Below are 22741 nucleotides of genomic sequence, written 5' to 3'. Positions count from 1 at the left end.
AATAATTTCTCTAGAGTATTGATAGCAGTACCGAGGACGTCGGAGCTTATAAATACTCCGGTATTTTCTAATATAGTACCGGTTCCCGTTTAAAACCGGGGTCCGGGGGGCATCCCTACTGATAGCTAACACTAGCTCACGTTAGCCAGCGGCAGTGCTCATGCAATCGGTATCGGTAATGCTAGCAGAATTAATGGATGTAAACTTTATTTAACATATTGCATAATGGGTACAATACAATACGGCTCAATACAAACAATTGTTAAGGGAATGCAGACTGTTGTAGCTTGGACTGTGGTCCTTATAACAATAACTTGACAACACATGGTAGCTGCAGCTATTTGGGACAGCTCTGTTGTCACCGGAAGGGCACGCAGATGGTATCTACTGCGCATGAGCGTTGAGCAACAACGGCTCCGCGCAGATTACACAACATGTTGTCGGCGAGTTTTGGCGCTACTCCAAAACGGAAAACACAATTTAGCGTTTTCAGTAGGGCCACAACGTATCCGGCAAAATCCAGCCCAAAAACGGCATTTCTATGTAATAGGGACAGCAAACGTATTCAAAAACGTATAAAAACGAGCACAAAAACTGTGTAACAAGGGGCTTAGTTGATCTGTAATTGACATAATGCAAGGATTCAATGTCCAGTCAAGTCAAGAGTTTTATTTGTCACGGCATACAGTGAAATGCGGCAGGTCATGCCCGCAGCGATTGTGCAATAATACAAGTAGGGATGCACCAATATGAACATTTGCCACCGATACCGATTGTTCAACTAACACAATCGGCAGATACCGATATTTGTGGCAAAACAAATTTGTTTTAGTTTTTTTATATATAATTCTTTTTACATTAAAAAAAATGAAACTACTGTATATTTGTATGTCTCTAAATGTTTTGCTGAATTGAAAATGGAGGACCCTTATGTAAAAAAGCCGAAAGTCTTTTTCTGGTCTTCATCCTCCAGTCCACTGAGCTGTACTGTATTGTACCCATTCTGCAATCTGTTAATAAAGTTTTCAATCAATCAGACAAATGTATAGAAAAGCTTTTATTATAACCATATAACAAAAAAATATATTTTTTATGAAAATGTTTTAGCCCTATGCTTGACTATTGTTTTAGGCATGGCAACAAATAAAATAATAATAAAATGAATAAATAAAATATTAAATAAATAAATAGGCTACACGTCTCTTTTTGTGTTACAAATTGTGCTCACCGATATGAACATAGGCCTCTTTACGTTTATAATTCCGTGGCCAACGTTAGATGATTCATGTAGTGTGGGTGATATGATCATCAGAGCAGTTTGTATCGAACACGGTAAAAATAAACGCTGAAACTTACCCCAGTCTCCTCGTGCCATTGGGCGATGAGCGTGGAGCAAAAAGATTGCTATTATGGGATGTTGAAATATGCGATCCATCTCCAGGTTGTATAATAGTATATACGTCCAAATCATGTTGTTTATTGAGTTAGGGCGAGCGATCGATTATCCAGTGTGTCAAGATGGAGTCCCGGGAGCTATAGCGAGTGGTCGGACCGAATTTGGATGAGCACCAGTGTCCGGTTTGCTGTTTGGGCGATCCGCCGATCGGCCACCAGATGGCGCTCTTGAACCGTTGGAGAGTTGAGAGGGGATCAACAGTAGATCTCAAGTCTCCGCGGGAGAAATATGATTGCCATCACAGATTTTTTAATTATTGATCTCAATGACGTGTTACGGCGTCATTGGCAGATTAAGCATGGCGAGCAATGACGTGTTACGGCGTCCCTTGGCGATTAAAGGGTTAACAGATTGCAGAATGGGTACAATCAGTACGGGCTCTCTGAGCAAAGGAAGGAAGTGAGAAATATGAATGAGTAATGCTTGCTATGGTCGGGTAAATACGCTATAATAATAAATAATAATAGATTGGATTTTAAGAGAGAAGCGCCTTTCTCAGACTCAAGGACACTGTACAAGGAAAGGATGGAAAAATATAAATTTTGATAAAAAAATTTAATAAAATAAAAAAACTATGAATATCTGTGTATAGTAACAACAGGAAGAAACGAATAAGATAAAAGATATAAAAAAAAGGAAGCAAGGTGCTGTCCAATTGGATGAAGTGGTTGAAATTAACAAACAAAACAAACGACAAAACAAAACAACGGAATCTGTGGCTTAAAAGAGTCAGGGGTGGTCTACTTCGGAGCGGGGCCGTGTTGCGTGAAGGCAAGTGTGAACAGGTGGGTTTTTAGCTTGGTTTTGAATAGGTTGATGGTGTCAGAGCCTCGGATGAGGGGGGAGAGGGAGTTCCACAGTCTGGGGGCAGCTACAGCGAAAGCTCGATCTCCCAGTGTGGAATGCCTGGTGCGGGGGATGGTGAGGAGGTCGGAGTTGGAGGAGCGGAGGCCTCGTGCTGGAGTGTAGGGGTGGAGTAGGTTGGTCAGGTAGGAAGGGGCCAACCCGTGCAGGGATTTGTAGGTGAGGAGGAGGATCTTGTAGGGGATTCGGTAGTTGATGGGGAGCCAGTGGAGTTTTTGCAGGGTGGGGGTGATGTGCTGCCAGGGTTTGGTGCGCGTGAGGACCCTCGCAGCAGAGTTTTGGACGTACTGTAAGCGATCCAGAACCTTCTTGGAAGCACCAAGAAGGATTCCGTTACAGTAGTCGAGGCGGTAAGTGATGAAGGCGTGAATGAGTGTTTCCGCTGAGGTGTCGGAGAGTGAGGGGCGGAGGCGGGAGATGGTTCTGAGGTGGAAGAAGGCGGATCTGGTGACAGACTTGATGTGAGGGTGAAATGAGAGGATTGAGTCCAGTTTTACGCCCAGGTTCCTTACCTCCGTGGAGGGGCAGATGGAGTAGCCATCCACGGAGAGAACAAGGTGGTTGATCTTTTGGAGGAGGGCTGGGGAGGCTACAACTATTAGTTCTGTCTTCTTGCTGTTGAGTTGAAGGAAGTGTTTTTATGTCCTGGAGGCAGGCGATGAGGGAGGGGGGAGGGAGGGGAGCCGAGGGTTTGGTGTGGAGGTAAAGCTGCGTGTCGTCTGCATAAGAGTGGAAGTGGAGGCCGTGTTTCCTTATGATATCACCGAGTGGGAGGAGGTAAATCATAAAAAGGAGCGGACCTAGCACCGAACCCTGGGGAACACCCTGTTTAACAAGTGCTGGAGCTGACCTGGACCCCCCGATGGAAACATACTGCCACCTGTTGGTAAGGTAGGATGTGAACCAGGACAAGGGGGTACCAGTGATGCCAAGGACACTTTCCAGGCGGTCAAGGAGGATTGAGTGTGAGATGGTGTCGAAAGCAGCTGAGAGGTCCAGGAGGATGAGGATGTTGATGTTGCCAGCATCAGCAGCCATGATGTTATTGAACGTGTAACTATATAACGTTAATTATATAGAGAACTATATAACGTTAATGCCACAAAACGAATGCCTTTGTTAATCATAAGTAGTAGAGGCTAGAGCCATATGAAATCCGTTTTATTATTTTCCAAATTCCATTAGATTTTTTCCCAAATTCCATTTTTTCCGTTTTAATATTTCAGAATTCTGTATTTTGCTTTTTATGCTCATTTTACCATCAGAAATAGTGTCTAATAAGTGGGAATGAATAAATGTCCACAATTGAATAAGATATAACAGTCCATTTAATGTTTTTAAGTGCTGCAACTCAGAAATACAGTTCAATTTTACACAATATTACACAATTAATATTGTGACAAAATAAAAATACATATTTCAAGTGTAAACAATAGATACAGCTAGCTACTACTGACATTATCACAATGACAATGTCAGTAACCTAGCTATATCTATTATATTGTGATGAAATATAGTAATGCATAATTTAGGCACCTTTAGTTTAGTTTATTTCATTTATAAAGGACAGTGTATAATGGCAATCGTTTGCATTAAACAAATGGATGGGTGCACTAGATTTAGCAAGAAGCTATCATTTCCATCTATAGTCCTATGTACTGTAACGTTTCATAGCTATTTAAGTTTATTTAGATTATAAAGGGCAGTGTATAATGACAATCGTTTGCATTAAACAAATGGATGAGTGCACTAGATTTAGCAAGAAGCTATCATTTCCATCTATAGTCCTATGTACTGTAACGTTTCATAGCTATTTAAGTTTATTTAGATTATAAAGTGCAGTGTATAATGACAATCGTTTGCATTAAACAAATGGATGGGTGCACTAGATTTAGCAAGAAGCTATCATTTCCATCTATAGTCCTATGTACTGTAACGTTTCATAGCTATTTAAGTTTATTTAGATTATAAAGGGCAGTGTATAATGACAATCGTTTGCATTAAACAAATGGATGGGTGCACTAGATTTAGCAAGAAGCTATCATTTCCATCTATAGTCCTATGTACTGTAACGTTTCATAGCTATTTAAGTTTATTTAGATTATAAAGGGCAGTGTATAATGACAATCGTTTGCATTAAACAAATGGATGAGTGCACTAGATTTAGCTAGAACTTCTAGAAGCTATCATTTCCATCTATAGTCCTATGTACTGTAACGTTTCATAGCTATTTAAGTTTATTTAGATTATAAAGGGCAGTGTATAATGACAATCGTTTGCATTAAACAAATGGATGGGTGCACTAGATTTAGCAAGAAGCTATCATTTCCATCTATAGTCCTATGTACTGTAACGTTTCATAGCTATTTAAGTTTATTTAGATTATAAAGGGCAGTGTATAATGACAATCGTTTGCATTAAACAAATGGATGGGTGGACCAGATTTAGCTAGAACTTCTAGAAGCTATCATTTCCATCTATAGTCCTATAATGTTACATAGCTATTTAAGTGTATTTAGTTTATAAAGGGCAGTGTATAATGACAATCGTTTGCATTAAACAAATGGATGGGTGCACTAGATTTAGCTAGAAGCTATCATGTATTCATGTCCTAACGTTATAGCTATTTAATCACAATAGTGTCGCAAGTGTTTTTGCGGGTCCAGTCCACGGAACGTTGACAGAATTAGCAAAACACCTTATCACCGGAGGCATAAAAGTCATTAGGATACTGTTCTGCTCTGAATTGAGGGCTTATTGTGGAATTGTTTAGCTTCTTGACGATGTTAACACTGAAGCAGCCAGACGCTTGAGCACCGCGGCTGTGTTGTGTGTAACACGCTGTAGAGTCCCCGCCTCCCCGGTCGCGTGTGCACCAAACGTTCCACCCAAAAACGAAATTTCAGTCCATATTAGGCCAAATTCTGCAATATTCCACGTTTTGCAGTTGATTCCATTTTTATTGGTTAATTCCGCGATTCCGTGAACGCGGATTTCATATGGCTCTAGTAGAGGCGTTGTCGTGCCTTCTTCACAACACTGTCAATGTGTGTGGTCCATGTCAAGTCCTCGGATATGTAGGCTCCGAGGTACTTAAAACTGTTCACTCTCTCAACCGGTGCCCCGTCGATGCTGAGGGGGCTGTAGTCCCTGACCCCCGACCTCCTAAAGTCCACAATCATCTCCTTTGTTTTGCTGACATTCAGGGAGAGGCTGTTCTCCTGGCACCATCCTGCCAGGACCTTGACCTCTTCCAGGTAGGCCCTCTCGTCGTTTGCAGAGATCAGGCCCACCACTACTGTGTCGTCAGCCAATTTGATGATTGTGTTGTTGTTCCGCTGTGCCACGCAGTCATGTGTGTACAGGGAGTAGAGGAGGGGGCTCAGAACACAGCTCTGGGGGGGCCCTATGTTGAGGGTGATGGATGAGGAGGTGCAGTTGCCTGCTCTTACCACCTGGGGTCTGCCCGTCAGGAAGTCCAAGACCCACTGGCAGAGGTCATAGTTCAAGCCCAGGTCCCTGAGCTTGGCTATGAGTTTGGAGGGGACTATGGTATTGAATGCTGAGCTGTAGTCGATGAACAGCATTCTCACATAGTTCCCCTGCCTCTTGTCCAGGTGTGATGCTGCTGTGTGCAGCACATGGGCTGCCAGCTGTAGTTTACATATCTTGCATACAACTTTGTCTCGAGGTTAAACATTTATTTCCCTGAAACAATTCCTCGAGCACTACTTGAGTAATTCATGCAAGTTCTCGATCTGGTAAAACATCATTCGTGCCCATCTCTAATACCTTGCATTAGATACCGTTGGCACAACAATACCTTTTTCCAATATTGTTTTGAGAAAACCTTATCACCTAATTTTGTTTTGGTCAATATGTTTCTGTATAGGAAGGACTACAGCTCATATCTGTATCAATCAAGTCATGGTGTAGACGGTGATGCCATTTTGTGATGGACTGCATTCTCTCTCGCTCTCTCTCTCTCTCTCTCTCTCTCTCTCTCTCTCGCTCTCGCTCTCTCTCTCTAACAGCCTGAAATCTTGAAGCTGAAAAATTATGGTTTTGAGTACTTGATTAGAAATATAAAACAATGCATTTTTTTGAAAAAACCTTACAGATGTCTTCAATAGACTAACAGGAATTGTGTAAAGTTGCCCAAATAGTGCTAGGAATAGGACGCATGTCCCCTTTAACATCTTCCCTGGAGTTAGACAAGAAGATACATACATTTTTCGTCTCTCTGAGTCTGCATGCATTAGGCTTAGGGAACGCCTGGACCGTTAGCCTAGCTTAGCTTCATCACTGGAAGTAGGTCCTACATTAAGCCTAGTTAAACAGTCACGAAATACGCTCCAAATACAATACCTCTCACAGGGTTAGAAAAAAAAATCCACGGCTTTTTTGCCCCCCTTATTTGATTTTCGGGGGCTTTTTTTGTATTTCGGGGGCACAGAATTTTTATGATAAATTAACATAAATATTATAAAACATTGTTGACACTTTTTTTACAGTCTTCGTCCCTATGTTTGATAACGTAATGTTAATGTCTCCATATATGGGGCTGTACGCTAACCTTTTTCCCAAGGAGCACATGTGCTCCTAAATAAAATGTAAATGAATAAAATGTAAATAGAAATTTAGGAACACACAAAGAAATTTAGGAGCACAGTGAAAATTGTTCAAGTAACAGAGTTCATTAACAAACTATTTATTACATGCATTTTATACTCTGCGTGTGGCGTGCATACTAAGGGATAAACATCTGTGCAAATAGCACATACCACCAAAATCACAAATTGGCCCATGCCTACTAGACGCAAAGGATATCGGTTGTCAAGCTGCTTTTGTATGTTGTAGTGTTGTCACAATACCAACATTTTGACTTTGATACAGATGGGAAAGGCAATGGAATATATTATTAGTAGTGCTGTCAGGCGATTAAAAAGATTATCTAATTAATTACAGGATTTGTAATTAATTAATCTAATTAACCCTTTGATCGCCAGGCTTAAATTCATAATTTACCATCCTCCGCCAGCCCTATTTAATATGGAGAAGTTCCCCTTCTTTTCAGGGCTATAACTTTTTAAATTGTATTGCTAAATTGACATTACTATGGCCCATTCAACGTCCTATATCTATTGTTCAGGGTGTAGCAACGTTATACTTTTTCATTCACATATTCATACTAAAATACGGTCTAAAGTATAAGTATGTTTTTATCGTTTTCTGCAGCTTTCTCCAGAACGTGATTTATAGCCCCAAATGCATTATATTTGTTACAAAGAATGAAATCAGGAATGTCCAATCGTTGCTTTTCTTTTGAATCAAATCTTAAGGTCCTTTATTTTCTATTAGTTACTAATTCTAATTCAGTTCAGTTCGTTTTCTTCCTGTTCAGTTCAATTCAAAGTCTCTTTACATTCCTTCAGTTCCGTTCAGTTCAGTTCAAAGTCCTATTACATTTCATTTCGTGTGCTCGAAGAGCACGCTACATATATTACAGCTGGTTCCAATGACAATCAGGAAACAATTCAGCACAGTTGCAGTGTTTAGGAACACGTTGGCAGGAGCTGTCCACTCTTGTGTGGTGCTGAAAGACAAACTGTGTTAGTTTTGTTGGCGAACAAGCATTGCACTTTCATTGTCATTAAAGAAAATAAAACAAATAAGACAAAACGTTATCACCAATTAACTATGTGTGTATTATATTTTACTTTATGAGTCTGAAAGAAAATGTATATTATTTATAATAATAGTTGCAACAATATTGATGATCAAATACAGTTTGATAGCAATCTGCGTGAGATAAAAAAAAAATCAAATGGACGTGCTTCTAGAAGTTACTACTTATGATCTGATGTTGACCGGATGGGGGGGGGTCTTTATAATTCCGTGGCCAACGTTATATGATTCATCTAGTGTGGGTGATATGATCATTAGAGCAGTTAGTATCGAACACGTTACAAAATAACGCTGAATCTTACCGTAGCTTCCTCATAGCGTTGGGCGATGAGCGTGGAACAGAAATGTTCCTATTATGGGCTGTAGAAATATGCGATCCATTTCCAGGTTGTATAATAGTATATACGTCAATCATGTTGTTTATCGAGTTATTGGTAACGGATTGCTATCCGTTGTGTCCAGCTCGAGTCATGGGACTATTACCGAGTGATCGGACCGAATTGAAATGAGCACCAGCTTCCATTTCCTGTTTCCCCTCTGGGCGATCCGCCGATCGGCCACCAGATGGCGCTCTTGAACCGTTGGGAGAGTTGAGAGGGGATCAACAGGAGATCTTAAGTCTCCGGGGGAGAAATATGATTTCGATCACAGATTTTTGAAATATTCATATCAAAGACGTGGTACGGCGTCTTTGGCAGAATGAGCATGGCGGGGAAAGACGTCCTACGGCGTTTTTGGCGATTAAAGGGTTAATCGCATTTTAATCGCATAACCATTTTATGCCTGATATTCTATATTCTATAATCATATTTCAAATTGCATGTGTCCGGATGGCAGAATTCAGTACTGTATCTACAAAACCTTCCGTTTAATCATCTTCCATCTATTAATTTGCTTAGATTTTTCAGGTCTGGTCAATTTGAGCATAGTGTTATTCACAGTCAAAGAAAAAAAATTTAATTGATATTCTCATTTGGTTCATTACAATTTACTCAAGCCTATTAAGTAAGTAAGTAAACATTTATTTATAAAGCACCTTTCATACATCAGGGCTGTACGTTAACTTTTTTTGCACATAGCACTGGTGCTACAGAGGTTGATAGTTTTGTAGCACATGCCAAAATCTTGTAGCACAAGTATAAAACGTGTTATATTTGTAACCGTCACAAATGTGCCTATTGTATTTGTGTTATTTAGTTGCAGTGCCATGTTTGGCTGTCATTTAGTATATCGCCATGTGTTATTATTACTATAATACTCTCATATGCTATTTTCAATTAATATCATAAACAACATAAGGAATATTAGCATAATTTTGAGTGGACTGAAGGAATGAGTCAGCGTTAATAGTTTTAAATGCAAATAATTTATTGAAACATAGAAGTGGGGTCGGTTGGGACACACACACAATGGGGGACCCTGATGTAAACAAGACAAACGTCTTTCTCTGGTCTGCATCCCCTTAACAATTGTGTGTATTGAGCCGTACTGTACTGTACCCATTCTGCAATCTGTTAAATAAAGTTTTCATTAATTCGCACTGTTTCAACTCACCACCCCGCATCATATTGTAGTCTAGTCTGTCTTCAAACTTCCACTCCTCTCGAAACTTTTTTATATTTGAATATCAACATTATCTGTCCATCCTCAGTAATCCTCAGTTTACTATATACTCCTGTCCTGAGTCCTGACTAGTGACTTCATCGTCTTTCCAAACGCACGCACACACAGGGAAGGGGAGAGAGTGCCCCCCCATTTCCCTTTCCCCAGTCCACACTGTGTCTGCTGGCTCTGCGCCTCTGCCTCTGATCAGGATTAGCTTGTTAGCTTGCTGACGTTGTAGTGATTGTAATGGTACATAAACGTTCATTTCGGGCGGTGTGCGCATAAAGGAATGGCGACGGTGCAAAGCATGTAGATGCATTTGACCCGTTGCGAGAAGAAAAAAAACACCGGACTTATTTCGGGACGTGTAGGCGCACTGCTGTGTTAACGCAGCAGTGCGCACCAACCGACCAACGCGCTGCTCTGCTTGCGGAAGCACGGATAGGGCGGATATGACTCGTCGAGTTGACACAGAGTTTTTTCAAAATAAGAGTATCATATGCACCTGAACGTTGCTAGCTGTCGGAGCCTAGTTATTATAGCTGGAGCTGCGCGTGGGCAGAAATGAGACCCGCTACAGGATTTTCAAAATAAGAGTATCTATATGAACCGAATCCCTATCGCACCAGTGCTACTGAAGTAAATCCATTCATCGCACAGACTGCTGTTTCTGTAGCATGTGCGATATATATGTCGCACTGTACAGCCCTGCATACATGTCATGCAGCTCAAAGTGCTGTACACAAACATACGCATATGTAAAGCATCACATTAATAAGACAACAGTAATAAAAGTCCGGCAATAGGCAAAGCACAGTAAAATAACATTTCAGTAAAAGATCAATACATAAAATTAAAAACGCATAGCAATAAAAACATTTCAATAAGATACTCGCTTTCCCTAAGGCATGGTACACTATTTGTAAGCTAGACTGTAAAGGTATGTTTTTAATTTTCCTTTAAAAATGTGTATGGAGCTGGCGTTCCTGATGTGTGTTGGTAGTGTGTTCCATAGTTTCGGGGCATAGTTGGCAAATGCCATACTTCCGATCCTCTTTTGGTTTCTGGGTGTGTAATAAACCTGTAGTGGATGACCGACCGTAGCGTTCTTTTTTTGTATTTTATTTTTTTATTATTTTTTAAACAAACATATAAACAAACATGACAACACACGATAAGATATACAAGCATTAATTGTCAGGGCACATCCAATGAGATCACATTTTAGTTAGTTGTCTTATATAAGATATACCCCTAATACCTGTTATCTAAAAAACCTACACACATATGCTCCAGCTCGAACCCCCCCCTCCCGGACCCCACCTTGAGAAGTACCTCCACTATCCCTCGCACCTAACCAGACACTACCATTATAAGCTAGCTTTTATTCTCTCCACCACTTCTAACCACATTGACATTTTGGATTCATTGAGACCCAGAATTCTTGCTGTAGATATTTCTTGGTAAATTACATCGAGATATGTAAGAAACCAAACTTTACGGCACATTTTTTCCGGTTGAAACCAGCGTGATGCGATCAGCTTTTTAGCTACTGTGATACCCGATAAAACCAATCTCTTTAGCTGTGGATTCACTGCCAACTCAAAAACATCATTCAATAGTAATACCGAGGGGTGTACAGGTATATTCCAAGATACTAGTTTTGATATTTGTTGGGTCACATCTTTCCAGAATGCCTTAACTGGTGAGCAGTCCCAATACATGTGCATAAATGTCCCTTCGTCCCCATTTGTACATTGGGAGCATTTGGAGTCTTGTTTAAGCCCCATTCGGCACAGTCTTATAGGAGTCAAGTATGTCCTGTGAATATAGTTAAGATTGATTTGTTGATGATCCGGGTTCCTTGATGTAAGTCGGACATTTGCCCAGGCTCCTTGCCAATCAAAGTCATTTTCCAGGTCTGGTATATCCCTCCTCCAGACAGAGTCTAGTTGGAGGGTTTCATACGAGGACGTTAGTAATTGATGATAAAATTCTGAAACAAAACCTCTAGACATTTCCAATAAATGTATCCTCGTCACTCGGTCGAGCTCCAGCTCTGTCACTCAATGACTTGCTAAAAGTACCCGTTTTATCTGGCACGGTTCTGAAATTTCAAAATGACTTCGAGAAAATGTAATTAGAACGTTATTCCAGTCACAGCACTTTGCGAGCGTCTAGCGCAGGGGTGGCCAACCCGTGGCTCGCGAGCCGCATGTGGCTCTTTGCCCGTCAATGTGTGGCTCTTACATCCAATATTTTTTTTTGTTATTATTTTATTTATAAACAAAATGTGTCACTCAAACCTGTGGTAAACCTCATATTTTTATATTAAGAGGTATATAGTTTACACTGTTTATTTTTCTCATATTTCTCATATAAGCTGTCGGGTCATCTGACCCGTTCCGGCGGGAATCGGTGACATTTTCTCCATGGCTGTGCTAGTGTTAAGCTTCAGCACTAGGGGTGTAATGATGCATCGATTAATCGAAATGCATCGATTCTAATGTGTTCGATTCGATGCATCGATTTGAATATGTTAGAATCGATTATACCGGTAATCGAAATTAATAGAAATAAAAAAAAAATTTGTTTTTTTTGTATGTATTGTTTTTATTGACCTATAGTCCATTCATGCTGAGTGAATCAGTTCCCTCAGCCACATTTGTGTATTCAATTTTTTTTGGGGAATTAACTGATTTATCTAATCAAATCGTGGTCAAATGAAGAGATTTCATGATGCATTGAATCGTTGCCTGAAGAATCGTAATCGAATCATTGTGAGGTCGAATCCTTACACCCCTATTCAGCACAATTTTTTTCTCCATGCTACTGTCACCTAATTTATTAACTAGGGGTGGGGGGGGGGGGGGGGAAATCGATACGTAGTAGTATTGCGATACTTTGCGTGGCTATATTGTATCGATACAGGGTATTGATATTTAAGGCGAGACACTACAGGTGAATAGGGTAAAACATTTAACTAATAGATATCACAATGAAACTTCCCCATTTGATTACTTATATTAAGACGAGACTTTTTTGTATTACAAGTTTTCTGAAATTGTATGTTTAAATATGCAAATGAGGCATGGTCTACTTAAATATGCACTAATTTGCATATAATTCCAGGACAGAAATATGAACATTGGATAAAGCCATTTTCAAAATTATAGTTTCATTTTGTTGACATATTAGAGCCAAAGGTTATTACAGAGGGGATTTTGGATATCTCTTTTTATCACTCCATAAATCAGAAAATACTCCATTCAGTAAATTTGTATGGTAAAATTCTATATTTCGCCATGTTTTTAGGAATAAAATGTGATATAAATCAGGGTATGAATGTGATATCAACAAACCCTTCTGTAAATACCTTCAGAACATAGATATGAATAGAACTGGAAGTTTTGGTGTATGCGAGTGCTACTGAAGTGGAGATTTCTGGCTCAGAGTATGAGGAAAAACTCTTAACTTCTTTAACGCCTTCAAAGTTCTGTATCGTAAAATGCCATACTTTTTTTTTTAAACAGATATTTACAAACACAATACCTAATCAAACCATTAGTAATAGACAACCTAAACACATGCCTGATAACTGAATAATAATAATAATAATAATAATAATAATAATAATAATAATAATAATAATAATAATAATAATAATAATAATAATAATTATTATTATTATTATTATTATTATAATTATAATTATAATTATAATTATAATTATAATAATAATAATGATATTGAACCAGTGCATGTGAGCGGATCGGAGCGTGAGCGGCGCGGGGCGCGGAGCGGCCGGTTTTGACGTGAGCGAGGAGTGGGTTTTAAAATGAGTCGGCGCGACGTCCGGAGCGAGAGTTCTCCTCCGCTCCAATCCACTCCGGGCCGCTCACAGTGGTTTAACACTGATGTAATATATACATGCAGTACAATGCCAAAGCAACAGATGGCGATGTACAAACATGAAGGCCATTTTCAACCAATGAGAAGGGTGAACCTGTGATAGGCTGTTCGTTCAGGCTTTGTCACTGTAGAGACGCCCACACTCACTCCAGTTAGAAAAAGTATATCGACGCCATTGTTGTTGACGTTAGCTTACATGCTAACGTTAATGGCAGCGACCATAGCATTGTGGCTCGGCTAGCCTATCATCGCTTAATAGAGATAGTGAATGGATAAACAACGTTATTTAGCATTGCAGAATGGCTACAATTACAATGCGGCTCAATACAAACAATTGTTAAGGGGCCCAGGGGGTGTAGACTGTTGTAGTTTGAGCTCATTTACACCATGCTCCAAAAAAAGAAGAAAAAAAACTGCAGAGCGATCTGGCGCGGGGAGCGGGGAGCGCTCGATTCAAGGTGAGCGGGGAGCGAGCGGAGAGCGACTTGGGGGCGGGGTCAACATGAGTGATTAGCGGAGCGGACCAAGCTTTAAAGAGCGAAGAGCGGATTTCTCGGCCGCGCCGATCCGCTCACGTGGTCTGTATTGAACTGAACAGAACTACACACAGGCTACAATAGGCAAAAACATTTTGAATGGATATCACTATGAAACTTTCCCAGTTTGTTATGTACATATAAACTAAGAAAAAATATAATGCAAGTTTTCAGAATTTTATGTTTATAAACGCAAATGAGGCACTTTTCCATTAAATATGTGCACATTTATGGATGCAATAAGGCAAAATGAAGTAAAATAAACAACTAAATGTGTGTTATTGATGTTTTATTGTCACTAGTTTCATAGAAGACATGTTTAGGAAGCAAAATATAACAATCTCAAAATCAACAAAAGTATATTTGCCTATTCACCTGGGGTGTCTCGTCTTAATTATTCATAAAAAAATGTGTATAAGGAAGTTGCATTGTTCATTTCAATACCTGTAATAGTACAGTAGTCCACACACCAGGGTTTCCGTTAGAAAAAATTGTTGCCGGTCAAATGAGAGAAATTCCGGTCAGAGTTTATTGAGCTTAAAAACAATTGATAGGCAAAAGAATGACAACAAAACAAAAGAATGACATCATCAAGGCATGTAGATTTATAATATTTTTACTTAAAACTAGGCTACTTTTGCGTATAAAGTCATTATATTCCAAATAAAATAAGTCCCGAGACTCCATGCTGCTGCCGACTTTAAATCAAATAGGTGTCTGTGGGCAGTCGCCCGACATTAATAAACAACAGTCTGTTATAATCAAATTTTTATGAGCTAACGAATTCCGTTATATTGGACATTTGTATTAATTATATCAAGCGAAGAACTGAGAAATTTGGCAGAGAGAGACAGCAACATTATCGTGGGTTTGCGTGACGACTCTCTCTCTCCACCTCCCAATGACTTATTTGCGAGAGTATGTCGATGCAGAGCAGCAGATTCAGCTGTTATTGGCTCTTTTCTGGGGACCGCACATCAGCGCCCCCCACCCAACATTGAATTGCCAATGGCTGAATTGGAGTACTGCTGGAGTACTGCACTGTGCTGCTGCTGCTCCGGCTCTGCAGCTTCACAAGTTCGCACATCCAGCACTAAGCTCTCGCTGACAACGTCGTTTGTCATTATTAGAAGCAACGATGAAACAAATGTAATGATTGTTTCGTTCATCGCATAGGCTATTTAATTTTAGCCTATTTTAATACAATTCAAATAATCAAATTGTGCTTAGACTCAGGGAATTATTTTCACCGGACATTAAGACCGGAGAGATTAAATATGTCGGACTTCAACAGATTTTGCCGGTCAAATACCGGTAATTACCGGCTAACGGAAACGCTGCCACACACACTCATGGAATATGACTGTAATACAAACAGTTTGTCAGGTACATGCAACACAGATTACAGTGTTTACATCTGTCTGCTTGAGAAAATACCATGTTCTGCAATAAGAATTATTGAAGTGAGATGAACAGACTGAACTTTATTTTATTAGATAAAACATGTTGACAAAGTTTTACTTTGCAGTTGAAAAAAGGTAATAAATGTAATTTGAGCAAAAAAAAATAAAAAATCGCAATATTTTCAGCGTATCGCGATATATTTAGTATCGCGATAGTATCGTATCGCGATCGTATCGTGAGGTCTCTGGCGATTCCCACCCCTATTATTAACCAAGGTTCACTGTTTCACTGCAGAATCAATAGATGATGTCTTTGTCTGTTTGGCAGGAAAACGACATCTTCTTGGGCTGGGAGAATGGAGCTGGGAAGAAGTGGGGCAAGAGCAAGAAGAAAGGAGGAACAGACCTGAGTCTGGAGGAGATCAAGAAGCAAGCTGCTGTGCAATGTCTGCGTTCTGCATCTGATGAAGTAAGAGTCCTCCTGCCTCGGTGCTGCGTGGGGATAAGTTAACAATATACTCGTTATCACCATACATAACGCTTATATTGAAACACGTTGACATTAGGGCTGTTCTTTCAACCTAAAACCTAAAACCTCGAACCTAAATTCCTTAGCGACCCGTGTTGCCAAAGTAAACAAAACGGCGCGCAAATTCGAGACACAGATATGAAACGAGTCATACGGAACAAATAACGTATAACGGAGGCTGAAATTAGAGCAATGTGAGTCACAACTCACGACAGTAGTACACAACTACACATACAGACGCATACAATTTATTCTGCATTGATTAAGTGATAATCAAAACCCAGCTTAAGCCGTTAAACCCATGTAGTGAATCCCGAAGCCAATACGCGCACACACACAGTCGAACTGGAGTGGTTTACCAAACATACACTCCCCAGCATTCATATCTCGTACGTTCATCTTCCAATCGCTTAACCATAACATAACTTACCGGAACCCAAACAACGTGTCCCGAGTCCACTCATGCACGAATCCATTTCAAAACGTTAGAAAAATGTCTGGAAGTTAGTGGTGGTCCATCCATTCGACCTTAATAAACGGACTGCCATCGGTCCATAACCGCATTCTATAGAAGAATAAGTCTTTATTTGTCGTGCAGATTAACACACATGCGAGATGGAAGACCCACAGGAACACGCGTGTGGCTCTGCTGAGCTCTGACTGAGAGAGGGAAAGACAGACTGCCCTGCCCTCTGCTGGCATGTGCTGTGCACTACAAGCAACGCTGTCCCGGTTATATAACTCTGTCGCATCTGTGATTTGGCGCATAGTCTGTGACGTCACGGTATTGAAAATCATACCGACGAGATTTCGAAATACCCTGGTATACCGTCATACCGCCCAAGCCTAGTTCCTGCCTCTGTGCTGTGTGGGGATACATTCAGAGTGCTCCTCAGAGCAGAGAGTTGGGCCTCTGCTATTCATTTAAAAACAAAAACAAGACTGATTTATTTTGCATAATAATCTCACACACATCCAAAAACTCTAAACACTTTTCCACATATTCATTTAGTTTGACCGTTATCGAGAGTAAATTAGTTTGAATATGGCCATGGTGATGTCATCGGGGTGTTGTGTTAATTACAGCTCAATGGAATGATAAGGTAGCAGTCCTTATAAGATGAGGTATTGCAATTTTTTCTGTAATTAGCTGTAATTAACACAACGTAAGGATTCGATGACATCACTGGTGGCCATATTCAAACTAATTTACTCTCAATAACTAAATAAATGTGTGCAAAATGTTTTTGATGACCCTAACCCTAAAGGTCAGGGGAGTCCTCAGGGCCTGGCAGTGCTGGCCTCTCGGCGTCTATGCTTTTACCAACGCGTTCGTGTTTCCGGGTTCCCGTTTTGCGCTCTGGCCAGGTCATGTGACATGTGCGCCAATCGTGGGACGGCAAGTTCTGCGCCTATTTCCGGGTCGAACAGCCTGCAAACTACCTAACGCCTAGTTTATCACTGGTTAAGCTTAGGCGACTCTTTCGCAGTTGGTTAAGGTTAGAGTTTGGAATCAGGGCAGGCGTTCTATCGCCATGCTCTAAGACAAACTCTAACCTTAACCAACTTCGAAAGAGCGCCTAAGCTTAACCAGTGTAGAAACTTGCGGTCCCACGATTGGGCGTACATGTCACATGACCTGGCCAATCAGAGACGCGGAAACACGAACGCGTTGGTAAAAGCAATCAGGCGGCCTCTCGACTAGAATATCTTGGTTACAATAAGACTGAGCTAGCAATGTAGTTTTTTGTTTCTTCTGAGTGGAGTCTTTATAATGTAGGCCACATAGCTGTACCTCTTCAGCCCAGTCACACCCAAAGTGGTCCATCTGTTGCCACGGTGGTTCTTTATGGCCATCGATCTGGTGCCACGGTGGTTCTTTATGGCCATCGATCTGCTTGGTAGTTCTTTATGGCCATCGATCTCCTTGGTAGTTCTTTATGGCCATCGATCTGCTTGGTAGTTCTTTATGGCCATCGATCTGTTGCCACGGTGGTTCTTTATAGAGTTGTTCCGATACCGATACCAGTATCGGAAAAGCCGCCGATACTGGCTAAAATGCTGGTATCGGTATCGGCGAGTACCCTCTAATGCTGCGCTCCGATACCATATGACGTAATTTATCAACAACACTGTGGTCTGTTGAGTAAGCATTATAAAACAAACGTGTGCTTAATCGATTAAAGTGTCAATGCCATTTGTCATTTTAACAGCAGATACTTTCTTAAATGTCATCGTCCCGACAGAGCGGTGTTGACGGGGAGCTCATGGGTTCGCTTGGTGGCTGGTGTTATTAGCATTGAACAGCTAACCGAAAGCTAGCTTTAACATTACCTTGGCTAAAGTTGGGGCTATTCATATAATCCAGCAATAATGGCTGCAGACCTGCAAGCAAAGTACAGCAAGTTGGCAAAGGAGTATTCCAAGTTAAATCACAATGTCACCAGTAACGTTAGTCTTCTATGGTCTTCCCATATACCGGTAGCTCATGCTAGCTAACGGTAACGTCGTCATTGCACAATTGCACGTCGCGTACACAATTAATGACATGTTGCGGACAGCCATATCGGCGACAATGTTTAGCTTTTAGTGCCAAATGATAAGAGTCTGAGGCGGAGTCTCAAAAGAGAATGTTAATAATAATAATAATAATAGATTGAATTTTAAGAGAGAAGCGCCTTTCTCAGACTCAAGGACACTGTACAAGGAAAGGATGGAAAAAAAATAAAAGTAAGTAATAAAATTGAAAAAATATATATAATAAAATACATAAAAGATCTGTGTATAGTAACAACAAGAAAAACAAATAAGATAAGAGATAAAAATAAATAAAAAAAGGAGGCAAGTTCTGTCCAATTGGATGAAGTGGTTAAAATTAACAAACAAACAAACAAACAACAAAACAAAACAAAACAACGGAATCTGTGGCTTAAAAATGTTGAATATTTATTGTGCAAAAATCACAACAGATCCGACTGCTACTGAACGGAGCCTTGTAGACAGACTGAGTAGGGTATATCTGCAGAGCCAGTGGGTAGCGAGTGCAGCAACGTATAATGTCCGTGTGGATCATTGGAGTAGGGTATATCTGCAGTGCTGAAGCCCCATACTCATTGATTAATGATACTAATACAAATCTATACAATCACCTGTTGTTGAATAAATTGAATTTCCCCAAGGGGATCAATAAAGGAATATCTTATCTTATCTTAAATACCATTACGTTCTAGTTATGACTAAAAAACAGTATATATAAAACAGTATTTGTTAAAAAAAATATATATATATATATATTTATAAAAAATTTATATAATATCGTTTTTATTTTTTTTTATGTATGCACTGGTATCGGATAAGTATCTGTATCGGCCGATACCCAAAGCTTAGGTATCGGAATCGGATCGGAAAGGAAAAAATGGTATCGGAACATCTCTAGTTCTTTATGGCCATCGATCTGGTGCCACGGTGGTTCTTTATGGCCATCGATCTGCTTGGTAGTTCTTTATGGCCATCGATCTGCTTGGTAGTTCTTTATGGCCATCGATCTGTTACCACGGTGGTTCTTTATGGCCATCGATCTGTTGCCACAGTGGTTCTTTATGGCCATCGATCTGCTTGGTAGTTCTTTATGGCCATCGATCTGCTTGGTAGTTCTTTATGGCCATCGATCTGCTTGGTAGTTCTTTATGGCCATCGATCTGCTTGGTAGTTCTTTATGGCCATCGATCTGCTTGGTAGTTCTTTATGGCCATCGATCTGCTTGGTAGTTCTTTATGGCCATCGATCTGCTTGGTAGTTCTTTATGGCCATCGATCTGCTTGGTAGTTCTTTATGGCCATCGATCTGCTTGGTAGTTCTTTATGGCCATCGATCTGCTTGGTGGTTCTTTATGGCCATCGATCTGCTTGGTAGTTCTTTATGGCCATCGATCTGCTTGGTAGTTCTTTATGGCTATCGATCTGCTTGGTAGTTCTTTATGGCCATCGATCTGCTTGGTGGTTCTTTATGGCCATCGATCTGCTTGGTAGTTCTTTATGGCCATCGATCTGCTTGGTAGTTCTTTATGGCCATCGATCTGCTTGGTAGTTCTTTATGGCTATCGATCTGCTTGGTAGTTTTTTATGGCCATCGATCTGCTTGGTGGTTCTTTATGGCCATCGATCTGCTTGGTAGTTCTTTATGGCCATCGATCTGCTTGGTAGTTCTTTATGGCCATCGATCTGCTTGGTAGTTCTTTATGGCCATCGATCTGCTTGGTAGTTCTTTATGGCCATTGATCTGCTTGGTAGTTCTTTATGGCCATTGATCTGCTTGGTAGTTATTTATGGCCATCGATCTGCTTGGTAGTTCTTTATGGCCATCAATCTTCTGCCACGGTGGTCTTTCATGGCCATCAATTGTTATCAGTATTCCATTATCAGCACACCACCTGTTGTGTTGACCTTAAAATCAAATGTCAAATGAAGTGATGGATTGATATACTTGAAGATATACAGCAGGGGTGGCCAACCTGCGGCTCGCGAGCCGCATGCGGCTCTTTGCCCGTCAATGTGCGGCTTTTTTTTTTTTTTTTTTTACTTTTTTTTTTTTTATGTCACTCATTCCATAAGGACGTAGAATAAACATTTAATTTTTTTTTTTAATGGTCCATTTGCATGTTCTTGGTATCTGAATCTAGGGACATAAATATGGATCAGTGTCAGAAATAGTGTCTGTTACTAGGCTTGAGTAAATTGTAATGAACCAAAGGAGAATATCAATTCTATTTAAAAAAAAATTATCTTTGACTGTGAATAACACCATGCTAAAATTGACCAGACATGAAAAATCTAAGCAAATGAATAAAGGGAAGATGATTAAACAGAAGGTTTTGTAGATACAGTACTGAATTCTGCCATCTTTTTTACAATGTAAATTTCTCCAAAATTCTTCATCATATTGCAACACCGTTTTTTGCAAGACGTTCACAGAAAGGTAGAGAAACTAACTGCGTTCTGTTTTATGGCAATAATGTTCAGGTTTGTGGGAGATAATTCCAAAAAATACGAGAAATAAAAAAGTAAATCCAGAAGTCAGATGATTGACAGGGGCTGGTGTGAGCTGGGTAGGGTAGTTTTTCGAAATTTGAAAGCCCCGAGTCTCTTCCTTCAAAAGACTATACTCACTTTTGGATGTGCCACTTCCTCCTGTCAATATGCGCCGGTTTCCGACTCAATGCCCTGAGATTTCTATAATCTTATATTTCACTAATAACAGTTAAAATAATTGGTAAACAAACGTAATGCTGAAAATATACACTTTTACTGTATATCTCGGGCTTAAGAGGTTAACCCTGTGAGGCCCAAATTAAAAAGACATTAGCAACTTCAGAGGCCAGAGGGTGGGACATATAAACACATTTACTATCAAATAGCATCGTGAGGCTGAACAGGACCAATTGACTATACATGTGCTTAAAGGGGAACTATCTTATAAATGGCCTTTTTCAGTGTTTACCATTGTTTCTTAGCTATGTGGACTTATATTAACTCTTTCAGTGCCACTCATGTTTTTTTATAGGTGGTTGCTAGCCACTCACGAGATTTCTCTGATTTTTTTATTTTCTTTTGTTTTTTTGCGATCTGAAAAATTATTGCATCACCGAGCCTACCCGAGTATAGCCGAGGGGCGCCGACGATCACTGTGGAAAAAAGCGCCCCCTGTCGTCTCCCAGATGACATAAGTGATTTTGGAATGGACTCAATGAAAATGAATGGGGAAAAAAATCCGGTACTCCACATTTTCCAGTTCACTGATCCAGCCGGGGTTACCAGAGTTCATTCTGGAGCCTCAGATCCCCGCGGATCATGGAGTTCTACTGTATCGCGTTGGATCCATACACGTATCGATTTTTTCGAATGGTGATCAGGAATTGGAATATACCAGTTGGATACCATCTGATGTCAGGTAAGGACTCTTATGTTATCAGTGGTAGGATAATCAGAGTAAGTTTGATGAAGTTATAAGCTGTTTTGTGAAATGTCTTCTTTCGGTTTCACTGTAAAAGTCCGTGAGGAAATCAACGGAGCGATTATCAGTGCGCGGCCGTAATGTGCGTGCGTGCACGTATAATATTGATCATCTAGCGTTTATTTGAAAACGATTCATAAAAAGGCCGACGAATATCAACGTTGTGGAATATTCCACTAAAAGACGATTTTCATAGAATGCTCCAGAATGAGCTGTTTTTTATATCAAAACGGGGGCTTTTCTAACTGCTCTGAAACGGCAACGACGCGATAAAAAAACAATCTGCCTTCACAGCACTGACTGGAAAATAGTCTTTGATAATGCGATGGGCAGATTAGACACATAGCCATAATTTAAAACATAGATTAGGCGATATTAACGTTAACATTGGCGCCGATGGTGGCATTCAAGCGGTAAAACGGAAAACCAGGCATTATTATTAAAGTGTTGAAAGTGTTAATAGGATCTATGTCTCTTATTCTCATATTGGCGCATTCTTCCAATTCTCCTCTCACAATATTCACCCTCACTGAACTGAGTCATCTGAAAATGTGCATATCTGTGATGTCAGAAATTTCTCAGCTGCATAATAATGTGGCAGTTGATGTGGCAGTTGGCACCAGGCCACACAGTGGTTGGAGCCCAGCCTCAAATCGGCTTAAGATCTTGAGGTAGAAAAATGCGGTTTTTGAGTACTTGATTAGAAATACAAAACAATGCATTTTATTTTTTTGAAAAA

The 22741-nt window shown here is 40.2% G+C and overlaps 1 protein-coding gene across 2 annotated transcripts in view; it reads left to right on the top strand.

Annotated features, from left to right (window-relative positions):
* The window catches only part of kiaa0232 (KIAA0232), a 106857-nt gene that overhangs the window by 47934 nt on the left and 36182 nt on the right, over window positions 1-22741 (top strand). For both annotated transcript variants that reach the window (XM_084313014.1, XM_084313015.1), the window contains exon 3: window positions 15793-15933. In XM_084313014.1, coding sequence (XP_084169140.1) covers window positions 15793-15933 — 141 coding nt within the window. The remainder of the gene's footprint in view (window positions 1-15792; window positions 15934-22741) is intronic.

This window comes from Notolepis coatsorum (assembly GCF_963971535.1).
Source record: "Notolepis coatsorum genome assembly, chromosome: 4".
Lineage (NCBI taxonomy): Eukaryota > Metazoa > Chordata > Actinopteri > Aulopiformes > Paralepididae > Notolepis > Notolepis coatsorum.
Note: the sequence above shows the minus strand (reverse complement) of the source record. Positions and strands in the feature narration are given on the sequence as shown.